Source organism: Chelonoidis abingdonii, chromosome 1, assembly GCF_003597395.2.
Source record: "Chelonoidis abingdonii isolate Lonesome George chromosome 1, CheloAbing_2.0, whole genome shotgun sequence".
Classification (NCBI taxonomy): Eukaryota; Metazoa; Chordata; order Testudines; family Testudinidae; genus Chelonoidis; species Chelonoidis abingdonii.
The window spans coordinates 189,757,576-189,773,255 of NC_133769.1; the positions used below are offsets into that span (position 1 = coordinate 189,757,576).

At 40.8% G+C, this 15,680-nt stretch overlaps 1 protein-coding gene across 3 annotated transcripts in view; it reads left to right on the forward strand.

Annotated features, from left to right (window-relative positions):
* The first annotated feature begins 2,222 nt into the window (after nt 1-2,222).
* Nucleotides 2,223-15,680, forward strand: part of USP25 (ubiquitin specific peptidase 25) — a 134,593-nt gene continuing 121,135 nt past the window's right edge. For 2 of the 3 annotated variants that reach the window (XM_032763895.2, XM_032763896.2), the window contains exon 1: nt 2,248-2,603. In XM_032763895.2, coding sequence (XP_032619786.1) covers nt 2,559-2,603 — 45 coding nt within the window. In that variant the 5' untranslated portion in view covers nt 2,248-2,558. Of the gene's footprint in view, nt 2,604-15,680 lie in introns of all 3 variants that reach the window. The other variant, XM_032763897.2, reaches the window with a different exon arrangement.

Below are 15,680 nucleotides of genomic sequence, written 5' to 3' on the forward strand. Positions count from 1 at the left end.
ACATAAACTCCATATTCCCAAATGAGGAGTACGTAAACTCAGCTCACTTGCATTTACCCTCGATGGCGTTATTGTTTGAAATGCTAAAACGAGGCACTGCTCATACCGTATTTTGCAGACATTCAAGATATGATCAAATGGGCTCAGCTGGACCTGACTCTCTCTTGATAGGTTTCAGATACACCGTAGACACAAAAAAGCATGTGTCTTGGGCGACAGAACCCAGCATCATATGATGAAGTGAGAATCTCAACTTTCATTTTAAACAAATTGTTTCTAGGCCTCATGATTGTGAAGAAACTTGACCCAAATATGACTAATGCAGTGCCGATTGCTTGAGTCTGCAGAGAGAATCTGCAAGAGGCAGGAACAGCTGCCACTAGAGCATACCTGTTTCCACATCCCCTGTCAGAGCAGATCCTGTCCCTACTGCTCTCCAGGGTTGGGAAGGCACATTGGCTAGGTAGTGCTTGGATGCTCCACTGCACTCTGCAGATAGACTGATGCTTACTAAGAACTCTGTTCTCTCCCACTTGTTTCTTTGCTCCAAAGGTGGTATCCTTCCAATTATGACACCAAAATGAAAAGACAGTCACAGTACGTTTCATATCTGTGATCCTCCCTCTCCTTTCTTATATGATTTTTTAGCAGTGAAATTGTTAATAATGTTGAGATTTAACTCAAAAGCCCCAGGATGATGATTTAACAACGCAAGAAGAAAAATGGGGTGCTTCACATCTCTGGGCTGTTGTTTCAGGCTTTCTGCAGATGCAGGCAGATACTAAGTTGACTACATTTGTTTCATGTTTTTTACGATTTTGTCTGCAACCATGCGTGGGAAGACTTTTTTTCTAATTAAAGTAGAGATTCTAGAGAACAAGATGACTGCTTCAGAAGTTGCCAAGCGTGACCTGAGAGAATGGAGGGATGAAATAACATTAATGCCTGGGTGTGGAAGGGAAAGATAAGCTTCTATTGCTGCTAGATAGGAGGAGGAATCACATGTCTCCACTGCTCTCCTTCTGTTGGCAGTGACTGTCCCCACCAGGAGTGCCTCCACTGACTGAAGAGGGACAGTGTGGGAGGCTGAGAGAAAGGGTTCTCAGCTCTGTGCAGCTTCCAGCCAGAAGCCACCTGGCTTCTGGGCTCTCTGAGCTGGGAGCAGGGAGCCTCCTGCCAGAAGCTCTAGCTGCCCCCTTTTCTTGTCAATTTCAGGGCTCCATGGTGGAGCCGTGAAATTGACAAGATAGCCAACAGCTAATGTAGGTTAATACAATATCGACACAGACACTGCCTCACTTACATGGGTGGACATGGCTATAATGTGTACATTGATATAATTAGGTCAACATAATCTGTGGACCTGACTGTGTAGTGTGGACTAGGCCTATGAATAGGGAGTTGGTTGAAGCTAAACTGTTGCTGCTGAAGAGTAAAAGGGATGCCAGTAGTGCTAGTGGAAGAAGGGAAGAAAGGTTACTGGAATGCTTGGGTAGGAATTCCTCCTCTTCTGCAGCAGCAGCTGGAGAGGATGGGTAGTAACACTAATGATTAGGTAAAAGCTCAATTGCTCCCCTGGAAGACATGGGTGAGTAGGACATTGACACTGGTGACTGGATAGTGAGGGGAGAGAGCGGAAGTCCTGTTGCTCCTCTTGGGCTGAGTAAGTACGAAGAGGAATTGGAAGGAAAGAAGCAAGAAGGGTGTAACACTAGTGACTGAGACAGGGAGAAGGCAGAATGTAAGAACACTAGTGATTAGAGGGGGAGAGGAGAGGTATTAGCCTGGGGAGGGTGTACACTATATTGTGCTTGTACAGTTTCTAGGACAATGTAGTCCTGATCCACAAACTGTGGATCCCAGGCAGTATGACAATACGATAAGACATATGATCACTAGTGATTAGGTGGGAGCAAGAGAAGGAGGGATCAGAGTGGGAAGGGAGGCCAGGGCCAGCAACCCTGGCCCCTAGGTGAAGAAGTTGCTGCTGTTGTAAAGAAGTAGAAAGGGAGTGGGGAGGGAGGGCAGTAGCACGAGGTGGAGAGTAGGCAGAGGAGAGCCGTAGTACTAGTAACGAGCTGGTAAGCAAAGGAGGCGTGGGGCGGAGGGAAGACAAGGCCGCTGGTGACTGGCTGGGGAGAGGGCGGAGCGTAGGGGGATGAGGGCGGTGGCGGCAGCGGGGGCAGGCAGAGGAGGAGCGGGGCGGGGCAGGGCAGGGCCCTGGTGCGGGGGTGGGACAGAGCAGCCGCTGGTTGGCTGTCGTGCTGGCCGGGCCGGTCTGCGAGCCGGGGGCGGAGCTGGCGGCACATTCCAGGGCCCGGGCCGGGCTGGGCTGGGTGGCAGGGTGCAGCCGGGCCTGAGCTGACCCGCTCTATCCCTCCCAGGGCTCCAGCTCCGCTGGGCGGCACGTCCGCGTCGCGCCGAGTTGGGCTCCCCCCTCCTGAGTCCTCCTAGACTCCGGGCCCGGCACCTGCCTCTCCGCTCTCCGCGCCGCCTGCTGCTGCTGCTGCTGCTGCTCTGCGCCGTGGGGACGCGGCCAGCGGCGCCGGGCCGGGGCCATGACCGTGGAGCAGAACGTGCTGCAGCAGAGCAAGTCCCAGAAGGTACGGACCGGGCACCCGCGGCCCAGCCCGTGCCGCTGGCGGAGCCCTCCTGCGGCAGCTGGGCTACGCGAGGGCCCGGCTTTGGAGCCCGAACGCCGGGGGGGTTTCTCCCGGCCGCTCCGCGCTGTGACCTTAGCAGGGAGCCAGCTGGGCGGTGGCGGGGGTGCGGGCTGGGCTGGGGGTGGTGGGGACCCGGGGTGCGGGCTGGGAGCTGTGGCAGTGGCTGCTGTGAGCGTTGTAGATACAGTATCGCATGATGTCTCTTCTGCATTAGGTCCTATCAGCCCCGCCCCATGAATTTCTCTCTCTCGCCAGGACTTATGTGGGGTGTAGCCATTCACCCATTGTAAACAACTCGCCCCTCCCGCCTCCACAGCCCCTTTCTCTGTGCTCTCCCCTACACACTGTCCCTCTCATCCCCCTCCCCAAATAAATCAGCGTTTCCCTCTCTTCCGTCCAGTCCTTCCCTGAGAAGATCTTTAGAGCACCTCTCCACAGGCCTTTATAGTTCTGGAGTGTTTTCCATCAGTATCTTGATTGAACACGAAAGTTATGAACAAAATCTGTTAGTCTATGTAAGGTTGTGAAATCAATACATTTCAGTGAATGGGTCAGTCTAATTGGAGCATGCTTTTATAGTAACCAAGGTGCCGTTTGTCATGCCTGAGGAGAAGTGGAGAGGGGACTGTCGCAATTGTAACTTCTGAATTTCTTCATGTAGATGTAGTTAAAATGTGCAGATTCCCTCAGGCTGTGCTTAGATGTGATGAGTAGAGGTTCCTAAATAACCTGTGGTACACATGTAAAAGAATAGTATTATGTGCTGAGCCTCCAGTAAAATTACATTCCCCCATCATTGTGCAGTGTGCTCTGGAGTGCAAGGTCATGTTGGTTCTATTCACTTCAAAGGTGGTTGCACTTCAGTGGTGGTACAGGTATGCAGGGCCTGGTCTTCAGACTCCCTCATGAGCAGTCCCGTTGAACTCATGGGATACTTACCTAAGAAAAAAAATTCACCTGACTAAGGATTGGAGGATAGTACCCATATTTTATAATATTCCTTGTAATTCTCTGAGGAGAAAGGTGCTATGCCGTACATATAAAATACGGGGTGAAAGGTGTTAAATGTAAAATACAAATACTGATAGCAGTAGATATTTAAAGTGGAAGCTATTCTGAGCATATAACAGTGAAGTAATATAACAATTGTAAAATATATATGGAGGTCTTGTACAATCTTCAATTTTAATATTTAATTTTGTCAGTTGCATTTTTCCAGTTGGATTTAAGCAGCTAGTGGTGATGTGGACCCTTTCAATTCTGTCACTGCTGCAAATCGGTACTATCTGTTGCTGTTCCTTGGCTAACATGAAATGAGTTGATGACACTCTTCACTACAGACTTTGCAGCAGCACAGCTGTACCACTGCATCTGTGATGTTGTAAGGTCCCCAGTGTAGAGTCAGAAGAGAGCTCTCCCATCGGCATAATAAAACCATGCCCAACAAGCGGCAGTAGCTATGTTGGTGAGAGAGCATCTCCCGCCAATATAGTGCTATCCACTTTGGCGCTTCTGTCAGTAAAACTTACGTTGGTCGGGGGTGTGGTTTTTATCATGCCCCTGACCAGCAAAAGTTTTACCAACAAAAATGCTCATGTGGACATAACCTTAAAGCTGTCTACACTTTCGCTTACCAATGTAACTGTGTGAGGGTAGGCGGCCGATATTTTTAACCAGAATTGTCGTACCAGTAAAACTCACCTATGGATGTGGCTATACAAGTATAAAAGTGTGTACTGGTATAGTTATTCTCACCTTCCCATATGGGAATAACTACACCAGTATAACTGTCCTTACTGTGGAGTTGTGCTGTTTTTTCTATATTGGTATTGTTAAAGTAGTACTGCTTTCTAGTTTACATAAGCCCTTCAAGAGATGTGCCAACTTCTAAAGATTGCTGTCACAATTAGCAATAGTTTGCACTTCTTTTTCTCGCAGTTTCAACAGGGAGGGGAAAGGCTGAATGGACATGGATTAAATTTATCTTCTCATTCCTGAAGTGTTCAAGCTACTGTTGCAAAGTCTTGCTGCCAGTGCCTGTGTTTTGTGAATAGTGGAGAACTTCATTTTCTACTACTGCAATTATGACCTCTTTTGTGACCAGTAAATTGACTTAAAATGCTATTATTGGTGAGATGTACTTGAATAGCCCTTAATTATTGTACTGAAGCTTGGATTATAGACGTGTAATATCTGGTAGGTCTGCATGCTTACATTTTTCTGTCAATTATGTCTGACAAATAATCAAAACAAGCATGGAGCTGGTCTATGCTAGAAAGTTAAGTCAACCTGGCTACATCACTCAGGGTTGTGAAAAATTCACGCCTCTGAGAGAGTTAGTAAAGTCGATCACAGTCCTAGTGTAGTCATCCTTTGGTTGATGGAGGAATTCTATTGACCCTACCTACCACATCTCAGAGAGGTGGATTTACTACACTGATTGGAGAACCCCTTCTGTTTGTGTAGAAAGGCCATGTCTACACTACCTGCCAGATCGGCAGGTAGTAATCGATCCCCGAATCGACGCCTGTACTCCACCTCGGCAGGAGGAGTAAGCATAGTCGACGGGGAAGCCATGGCGGTCGACTTGCCGCTGTGAGGACGGCCAGGTAAGTTGAACTAAAATACTATAACTACACAAATAACTTAGATGGATCCCCCGCCCCCCCCCCCCCCCCATAGACAAGACCTTAATGTCTGTGCTGAAGCACTGCAACTGTGTCACTGGAGAGTTTCTACTGTAGACCTAGCTATGGCTATCAGACCAGTGGGCAATAGTCTGTAGCTGAGGGTTCCTTTCTCTTTCCCTTTTGGAAGTTAAACTTGGAAGTGGTTGGTTGTGATTAAATTTCAACTAATGATTCAGCCTGGAAAAAAGAAAAAGTTGAATTACCAAGAACTCTAATACTAAATCTTGTTGGTGCTGGTAGTTTATTATTTACACCGCTCCAAAGAGTGTACAGTAAAACTGTTTGAATTGTATCATCTGAGTAAATATTAAACCTCTGCAGTTCAAAGAGGATTCAGAGTTCATTAATTTTTCAACCCAAAAAACTCATGCAAAAGCATATTTAGTTTAAAATTACTTTAGTTTTAATATCCACCAATATTTATCAGCTATATGTAACATGAAAAATCTCCCTTGTACTACATTTTCTATAACTTATTTCCCCTGAAATGTATGTGAAAAAACCTTTAGTTCAGATTGTAAATTTTGTCTTCCAAGTGACAGCTCCCAATCCTAATGAATGCAATTGAGAGTTTACATGCTGACAGATTTAAACAAATAATAAGCCAAATAATGCTATAAAAAATATACTAGCAAATTATGTAAAAGTTTAAAGTGGAGTAATACCTTATCTAAATTGGGGAAATTTACAAAAATTCCTACTGGTTTAGCTGAATTGGTGCTAAACATGGTGGGAATTTGTTTTATTGGGAGAGCAGAGTGAAGAGTTCTTTTGTTTGTTTTTTGTGTTTGTGGGCAAGGACTGAAAGTCTCTCATGATGATCCTCTGTTAGTGCAGAGAAACTACAAATGTATTAATACTCTGGTTTATCTTCAGATCGTATAAATCTTTAGCTTTCCAAGAGATGACTTTGAGTCAGCAGAATACCCTTACTCGTCATAACAGTGGTTTTCAGTAACTAATTAATCAGGATCCTTTTACTCAGGAAGTATTTAGCAGCTTTTGTAATACAGTACTTTAAAATAAGGTTTATTTTGGTACAGTGCTGTATAATTAGCTTCAAAGCTTGGTTCACTCAGACTAGGAGCCTGATCTGCACTTAAGTTTTGCTGGCATAACTGTCATTTAGGAATGTGAAAAAAATCTTACCCCTTACCGACATAGCTATGTTGGCAGAAGCACTAGGGTAGACAGTTACACTGGCAAATCTTTTCTAGTGTAGACAAGGCCTAATATTGTTTTCCTTTCTCAGTCAGAGAATCTGGGTCTGTTTAAAATTGGATCTTTATTTCCTTCGTGTTTACTGAGCATCTTGACTTTTGTGTTACTCAAGATTTGCTCTCTATCTCTTGAATCAAAGAATAACCAGGATCACATTATCAGTCCTGTTGCTATGTCCAACTTGGGAATCTGTAACATTTAGTATTTATGGGGTCATCTGTAATGTCCATGTTTAGATACAGGTATTTTAATAAAGGTTAATAAGGTGGTAGCTTTTCTTTTCTTTTTTTGGGCAAGAGGTATTCCCAATATTTGGTTAACTTTTGGCTCCTATCTGACTCTTATCCTCTTTTCCTTCCAGTAAAATGTTGATTTTGATCAGGCTTCTTGCTGAGAAGGTGTCTAAGAGGAAAAAAAAAAAAAGTTTGATTCCGCACAGTTGGCTGTTCAGTTTGGTATATGTGTCTTCAAGTTGTCTTTTCAAAGGAACACAGTTGTAGTCTGTCACTCTTGCTGTGGAGAGCCTCCAGTCCCTTAGACACAGTGTACACCAACAAAACTTAAATGCACAGTTTGAGATGCAATAGTGTACACAGATCATATACGTTGTCACCACTGTGTCACTTAACTCCACTGAAGTGTAAGCTGTAGCTGACCTCCTGTCTAATAAGAAATGTCTTTAGAACACTAATTCATTTTACACTAGCCTCTGAACAGCCAACACATGGTACCAATTTGCAATGGTTATCCTGTTTTGTGTGCCAATCAGAGAAGGATTGGATGGTGGTGGTTGTGTGAAGTTTTTAAAAAAAGCTTGTGTTTTATTTATGCTGCAGTTCCCATGACTCTTATCATTCCCACTGAACTATCTGAATTTTGCCAGTGTAGTTGTGATCATAATAGAATAAAATTAGAGGTGGCTGTTCATCTCATCTTCTAGAAATATGCTATATTGTGGATGTGTAGCACTGACTTTGTAAATGATATATAGCACTTTGCTAGGAAAAAGACAATTTGCTTTTTTTCTTTTAGCATCTTCTATAGGTTAAAATGTGTTTCCTTTAAATGCTCCTTTCCAAACTTTTGGTTTGAGGTTTGCTGGTAGCCTGCGGAAAGTTGGCTGGTCATGTGATTCTGACTCTTCCTGTTTTCTGCTGCTGAATTGCATTGAATAACAGCTGAAATGTTATATTACTCCCTAAAGTTACCTTTCCATGAACAGTTGCTGCAGTTGTCATGATAATATTATGCTGTTACAAATGGGAGGGGGGAAAGAAGTGGTCCATGCAGTCATGAAAGAGAGGGGAGATTATCTGAAGGGCTATTTTCCTATGATGTGGTCTACTCTGTAAAAAGTATTTAGGAAATGTTGTACCACTTTTTCCATAATTCATGGTTTTAAGACCAACAGCCACTGAAATAATGGTATTGTGAACATGATCTTGAACTCTTGCTGTTGCTACCAGTTAGTTCACTGTGTGCCGGCATCAGCTTCAGATATTCAAAATATTTGTAGTGGGTTCGTCGTAAAAGCATGTTTGGAGGGAATGCTGTGTATTGTGTTGTGTGTTGACTGTTTTTAAAATACATGGGGTGTGTGTGTAAAGCCTTATTATCTGTAACTTCTGCTTGAACGCAGACCCTTCTCGTTATTTAGTACTACAAGAGCAGGTAAAACTCAATTTTATGAAAGTCTAATCAATACCAAATATCTTTTGCCCTTCTCCTCCTTCCACCAGCCTAATAAGTTATTGAATATTTCCTGGATTTTATGGTCATTTTTTTTATCTGTCTTTTACAACTTTTGTGAAATTGGGATTTATATTTATTAAGTCAGTGGACCATGTTATGACTTTACTTAAATTCATTTTAAAGGACCTAATCTAAACATCATTGAACTCAATGGGAATGCCCTTAGTGACTTTATGATGTATTATTTATGTTGTGGTAGCATCTGGGAGCCAGAGTCTTGATGCAGGACTCCATTGTACTAGGCATTGTTCAGGCCCATAACAAAGAGAGTTCCTGCCTCAAAGACCTCACTTGAAGGGCTTTTGGATCAAGTCCAAGTTACACACACACACACACACAGTCTTTTAACTAATATACAAAGAATTAAAAACAAGTTTAGCTCCAAAAATGGCTTGTTCTATGTTGTTAAAAACAAAACAAAAATATATATGGCTATACTAAATAACATTAATCTAGGTTTATAAAAGAATTATACAACTTTACATTAAAAGGTTAAAACATACTTTCAAAAACACATTATTTTAAGTGCTCCTAAATATCAGTATATCTTGGACCATTAAAGGTGATCTGCAGCAGGGTGTGTGTGTGACATCTGAGCTTTTGTGTAATATATAATGAACCTGAAAGGGCAGGGGTTTGTGTTTATTGAAAATTTCCTGCTTTTAGAAAAACATTGGATATTCGGTTCTTGTCTATTGTGGAAGAAATGGAGACTAATCTACTTTTGTTCATGTAGTTTACTTTTTGTAGTAATTTAGTAGTAGTTATGTAGTATTACTTAACTTATTATAGGTCATAAACTTCTTATGGTGAGGAGTTCTTCTGACTTAGCTGGAATTGCTTATCATAGTTTTATTACTACTCAGTAGTGAGAAGTTTAATGTTTGTAGAATTGGGCTATGCTAGTTAGTTTCATTTTCTGTTCTTCTGCTCTAACAAGTATAGTTATGCAGTGTATAGATATCAGTGCCAGGAGAGGTTTAAATGAAAGCAAGCCACGTCTTTTCTTGAAAATGAAACTTACGCATTTTTGTTTTTTTAAAAAGTAGAGGTTTTTCAAAACTAAGCTACTGCACCAGACACTTTGAGAAGGGCCTCTGTTCCTTGTTCTGTGAGTTGAGGACACTTAACATCCTGCAGAACCTATCCCTAACTTTATATTAAAGAGTATTATTCCAGCATCACAATGTGAATAATAGCCACGTTATTAGGAAGGTGGTACAGCACTACCAATGTCTGTAGTGCAGACAAGTTATTGTAACAGTAATAAATTCCAAAATGAATTGGAAGTGTTCAAGCCAGACAGTTTTTTTCCTTTAATTGTTATAAAATATTACTATTTCTGTTAAAGTGGTATTTGGTGTACTTAAAAATAAAGCTGCCACTCTCTTAATGGTATGAAATATTGAACTCTGAGTGAATTTTTTGTTAAAATGCTCATTGAGTGACAACTGATTACCATACACCATCTTTCAGAAGTTTATATGAATAATGTGTGGTAGATTTTAATCTGATTGAATTAGTGCATATTTATTGTAGCCTTCAAAGCTCTAGGTAAAAAAGAATGAAATAGGGTTAATCACGAAAAGCTGTTGATACTGCAGTTAATGCTGCTATTGTGTTTTGATTTTTTTGCATATAGTGGAAGTGAAAGTGTCTGGTTGCTTAAGAAGTGTGTAGCTTTCTTCATCACTACCTTTTGCAGACTTTTTAAAAAAGACTGTGGTCTCAAAGTGATTTATAGCTGTGAAGTTGAAAAAAGAATACAGTTGTATGTTTAGCTACTGAATAGTAATCAGTAATTGGGAGTACACTCCCTTTTTTTTTTTTTTTTTTTGGCAAAAGACATGGTTCTTCTCTCTCTCTTCTCCCTATGTTTGTTCGTAGAATAGAAACTGTGAACACTTTCAATATTCCCATATGAAGAGTACCATTCTGAGCTGCAAACCCCAGTTTCTTAATGATAGTTCAAATGCTTAGTTTCTGATAATATAAATGTTGGTAATTGGTTTATGTTTCAAAATAATTTATTTTTAACATTGGGAGGCTGGAACCATTTTGTACTAAAACTTGCTTTAAATCATATCTTCTTTAGCTAAAACATAAATGGGGCTCCAAAACAGCTGTGCTGTGCCGTGCCATGCCATGCCATGCCATGGCCAAGCAAAATTCAGCTAAATTGTTGCATTATATGAGCACTCCAAATCCCGGCACTTGCTTATGTTCCAGAATTTGGAGAACTTGTTAGTATAGCAAAGCTTGCAATAAATTAAGTCCTATTCCTGAAGTTAAATCTCCTGTTAAATTCAATAGCAAAATTCTAGCTTACTGTGATAGGGGAAGATCTTAAGATTGTTGAAAAGATAAATAGGGGTCTGGTGTGGTGACTAGGAGAATGTGCGATTATTTCACAAATGTCTGTGTGAGGCATTGTGCATTCTGTCCTGTGCACTACAGATCTGCTCTTCGTAGGTATTGATGCATTCAGAAATCACAGTTTAGGCCCCCAGGTATAGTTATCTTAAAATTTATAAGATTAAAAATATTGTCTTATTTTTATTTGCCTCCTGGTTATTGAAACATTAGAGGTCACGTACTTTAATCTTTTCTTTGAAAAGGTAAGGTTTAAACTTTGTTTAAAGGAAGCTCGTCTTCTCACACGAATCCAAGAGTTGAAGCTTTGAGGGAAAAAAATACCAGTATTGTGAGAGTTTGCAACACTGAATTATTTACTCATTTGTCATGATAGTTACTCTGGGTGAGGATTGAGATTCTATAAGGAATCCTAGTATCTTACAGTACAAAGTCATTGGAATTGGAGTAACAGAGTGATCAGATTAATATTGGAAATTAGCATCAGACATTTAACTTGTATGTCTAAACCACTTCTCTTAAAGCAACAAAAGTACTGAAATGCAAATTCTAATATCAGTCTGCTTTTTTTCTGATGCAAACCTTCTGATTTGGTATACCTTGATCAAAACAATGCTGTTTTTACGCTAGGTTGCTAAATTAACTGCAGCTGAGACATTTTATTTAGCATAACTTATTTCTTTTAAAAGAGTTTCCTATATTAATATGATAAATCAGCAGCACTTCATCTTACTCTATTAAATGTACAAATGTCTCACCATGACAGGTTTCAAGTAAAGATAATGACATACTTCAAATGTTCTTAAGTTTAACACTTATTTTTTCTGAAGTGTCAAACTAATAATCCTCTATGCATTTTCAAGAAGTATATTAGGTTCTTATGTTTGAGAGCAGAATAATTCATTTGGCAGATGGTCTTTAGAGACCACACAGCTTGAAGGGCTTGATCCAAAGCCCATTAAAGTCAGAGGACCTGTGAATCTGACTTTAGTCATCTAGATTTGGTGCAAAGTTCATGCAAGTTAATCCTTGTGATGTGATACCGTGAATAGGTTTCTGTGGGTCCTTCATACATATTCAACAGTTAGTTATAGTTTGTTGCTGTAAAATTGTATAATAAGTACGGTTATGAAATACAGGGAGTCCTGCTGGATTAATTTGTCTTTCTGGTTCACTCTGAGGCTGTAAAGTATCAGTCTGAATTATATTATGAAAAATGTAATTCAGGGATTGGCACCTTAGGCACGCAGCACACCAGGGTAAGCCCTCTGGCAGGCCGAGCCGGTTTGTTTACCTGCCGCGTCCACAGGTTCAGACGATCACAGCTCCCACTGGCCGCGGTTTGCTGTTCCACGCCGATGGGGGCTGCGGGAAGCGGCGCGGCCAAGGGATGTGTTGGCCGCCACTTCCCGCAGCCCCCATTGGCCTGGAGTGGGAACCGCCATCAGCCGAACCTGCAGACGCGGCAAGTAAACAAACTGGCCCAGCCTGCCTGGGGGCTTATCCTGGTGGGCCACGAGCCAAAGGTTGCCGATTCCTGATCTAATGTATATGCATTCTTACCTTTGGTGATAGCATATGCTATAGTTAAATTTGCTTTTGGTTTCTATTAATCCTTTTTTGCATAGGCATATGAAGTTATGAAAAGTTCAGCTTTTTGGACAAAACTTTCCATCCTTGTTTTCTATCTCAAAGTTTTTTAAATTTTTTTCTTTAAATTTCAGCAATATCCTTTTTCAGCTATGTGCTAGTTTAAAGTTACCAAGTTGAATGTTAAAATTAGTATTCTTTTTGCTATAGTAGATTTGAAGAAAAAGTTTTTTGTATTTCTCTGGCTCATTTGAAAATTATATGGAAGATCAGCACAGTATCTATTTAAATCAGTAAGTTATGCATAGTACATGTATTCAGTGTTTGGGAAGTACACACATTTCAAATGTGCAGTTGCCCATAACATCTCTTTGCTATCCTCAGCTGAGAGTGTCCTATGAAGTCCCCTACTCCTTTCAGCCACTGAAGGTGGTCCTGAGTTTACTCTTTTTAGCTCCTCTCAACCCATCTGGGAGCTTGTGCTTGTTTTTTTTTTGTTCGTTTGTTTTCTCCCTTTTTGACTTCATAGAGGCATTGATGCATTTCTTCTAAGTGATGTGCTGTTGCTTCTTTACAAAATGTGCACTATGGGAAGCACCAGGTGTAAATATTAAGGAGAGAATGTCCTGTTTCAACACATCACAGTAACCTTAATTCTAACCTTTAAAGTGACATCTGTACTCTTTTTCCGTACTCGGTAAGAGTGTCCACAATTTTGAATTACTAAATAAAAGTTTAACTCTTTTTAATGTATAAAAAAACATTTTTAAATAGCTTTGGGATTATTTGCAAAATTTAAAGCATCATCCTTTCTTTCTCTGCTCCTTTCTCCAGTTTCTTTTTCCTTTCTCCAGAGCATCTCCTCATTTGTTTGTCTTCTCTGTAACTTCTGAGGCTACTCCATCTGTTCTTGAAGGACCATATCACTTTTTGCCTACACATGCATGATTCTGTTTGCCTGTATTGCTTTCTTTCTACTGTTCTTTTCCCTCACTTCTGTGGCCTCCCTCTGCAGAAGTTCTTTGATTCTGGCATCTTAAATTTCTCTTGAAAGAAAGAAAGAAAAAAAAAAAAGATACTAGAATTAAATGATCCTCTTCACCCTTTAGATCTTCTGTCTTTCCTTCCCTCGGCTGTCCTGGAACCTTCAGTAATCGAATTTCCATTGGTGAGTTTTAAAGGGGCCTCTCAACCTGAAAGATTTTTCTTTATTATAGGACCCAGTTCTGCAAGTCAAAGAGTGTCATCAATTCCCATTGATTACAGTGTACCAACTTGCAGGACTGGTCTATAATTCAAGTCCCAGGCAAACCTGTACAATGAAGGGTAAAACATTCTAGTGTTTGTGGTTACTGATTGCTATAGAAGGATATGGTTGTCTCAACGTTTGTTCATTTTTGAGTGCTTTAATTATGCATTTCCTAGTTTTCCATTCCTTTTTCTTGTTTGTAGGATTTTTATCATTACGTTACTGATACGTTTTCTCAACCTTTTTAACAAAGATTTTTGGTTGGGGAATTTCCTTAGATTTATTTTTTTAAAATATTTCAAACCTGCCTAGAGAGTAACGGAGGAATGGGACAGGACACCTTATGGAGGCCACAACATTCTGCACAGTAGTGGGATCAGGTGAGCAAGGGCACTAGGTGCTCTTGTGGAGCTTAGGAGCTCTGCCTGGCCCTGGCAGAGCTCCTAAGTTAGTTAACCTTTTCATAAGTCAGCTTCTCACTATCCTCATTCTCTCTCAAGGTCATCACTTTGATTCCTGCTCTTCTTTCCATCTTTGCATTCCTTTAGGTTTTCAGAGAGCCATAGGGTCTGAAGATTTAGCAGATTAATAGGAACTGTAGACTCAATGGTATATTATGCTGAGATCTTTAGAAACCCTGCAAGGAGGAAAATCTGAAAGCAGGAGCAGGAATCAAAGTATGGAGACTGTGAAGTAGAGAGCAAATAACTTCGGTGAAGTTGGCTGGAAGACAGAGATCTAGAAGGCCTGGAGGATTCCATGGGGATAACCCAAGTTAAGGGTAGAAGGAAACTGTGAGAAGTTTAGAATATCAGTAGTGTTACAGGAATCCTGAACCCAGGGAAGTCTGTCCAGTTGCCTGTGGTTGGCTCCTCTAATGTGATGCTGCTGGTGGCTACCACCTCCTCTGAATCATTTGTATGCATAATGTTGCTATTAGAAGTTACGTATTCCATTATTTATCCATCTTTAGCCACATTATTTTTCTCTTCCCTTCTCTAGGATGAAAGAAGTTGTGTTATCATGAGGGAAGATACAACCTGTACCCTCTGGGAGTGTGATAATTCTGCCACCTACTTCTTAGTGTAGGTAGAGTATGTGCAGAATGTGGGAGGGGGCGTAAAGTCTACTTCATTATCTTCCCGCATGGGAAAGTGGAAAGTTTCTGCTGCCTATTGGCTTCTCCATGCAGAATGCTGAAGATTGTATCCCCATATGTCCTATGAAGGTGAAAGCGATGAAAAAGCTATTGCTGAAGTACAGTAGCATCTCTGTTTTTGCCTCTTTGGGGACCCTTTGGAAAAAGGTTGTTAGAGTGGGGTGGGCAGGGGAGGAGTAGGACAGTTATCGTCTGTTGTGTACATGTCAAGTAACCTGTGAAATGAGAACTCTTCTCACCTATAGAGTTTTCCACACGCCACTGGTTCATCTCAGTCCATAGAATTGCAGCATGCAAATTGACTGGAGAGGAAGGATGACACTAAGTTACTATCTCAGATATCACAGTGCTACTGAAGAGTGACTTGAGCTATTGACATGACCCAATGATAAGGTTAACAATCATGAACAACATTTTTTTTTTTTATCAGTTTAGCTTAGTGGCAACCTAATGTTTTCAAATGCTGTATGTGCTCAAGGTTTCAATGAGCATTATCTATGGAAAGTTAGAATTATCTGTATAATTCCATTAAAATCATTCAAGGAAAAAAAAATCATTAATAAAATGAACTAGGAAATGCAATTGCCCTTTCAGCAGCATTCTATCAATTTTCTAAACAGATTTAAAAAAAAAACAAAAAACAAAAACTGAGATGGGGAGCTTTTACTCTAGCCTTAGGTGCAAATCTCAGTGCATTCTTAATAATGGACATACTACCAGTGACTCCATAATGTTCTAATATCATTGCATATGTTAAGATTATTACTTAATGAAATCAAAACTACTCAATGACCTTCACAGGCAAAGCCTCCTGCAGATAGTCTGTAATGTTTTAGTAATTTTCCTGCAGAGATATTACATGTGTCAGTGATGTCCTAGTGTTTGGCAGTAGATTCTTTTCCAAATCGTAGAAATGAGAACTGGTTTAAAACAAACACACTCAACCCCCCCCCCACAATCCAACTTGCTAAATAACTTAGTGT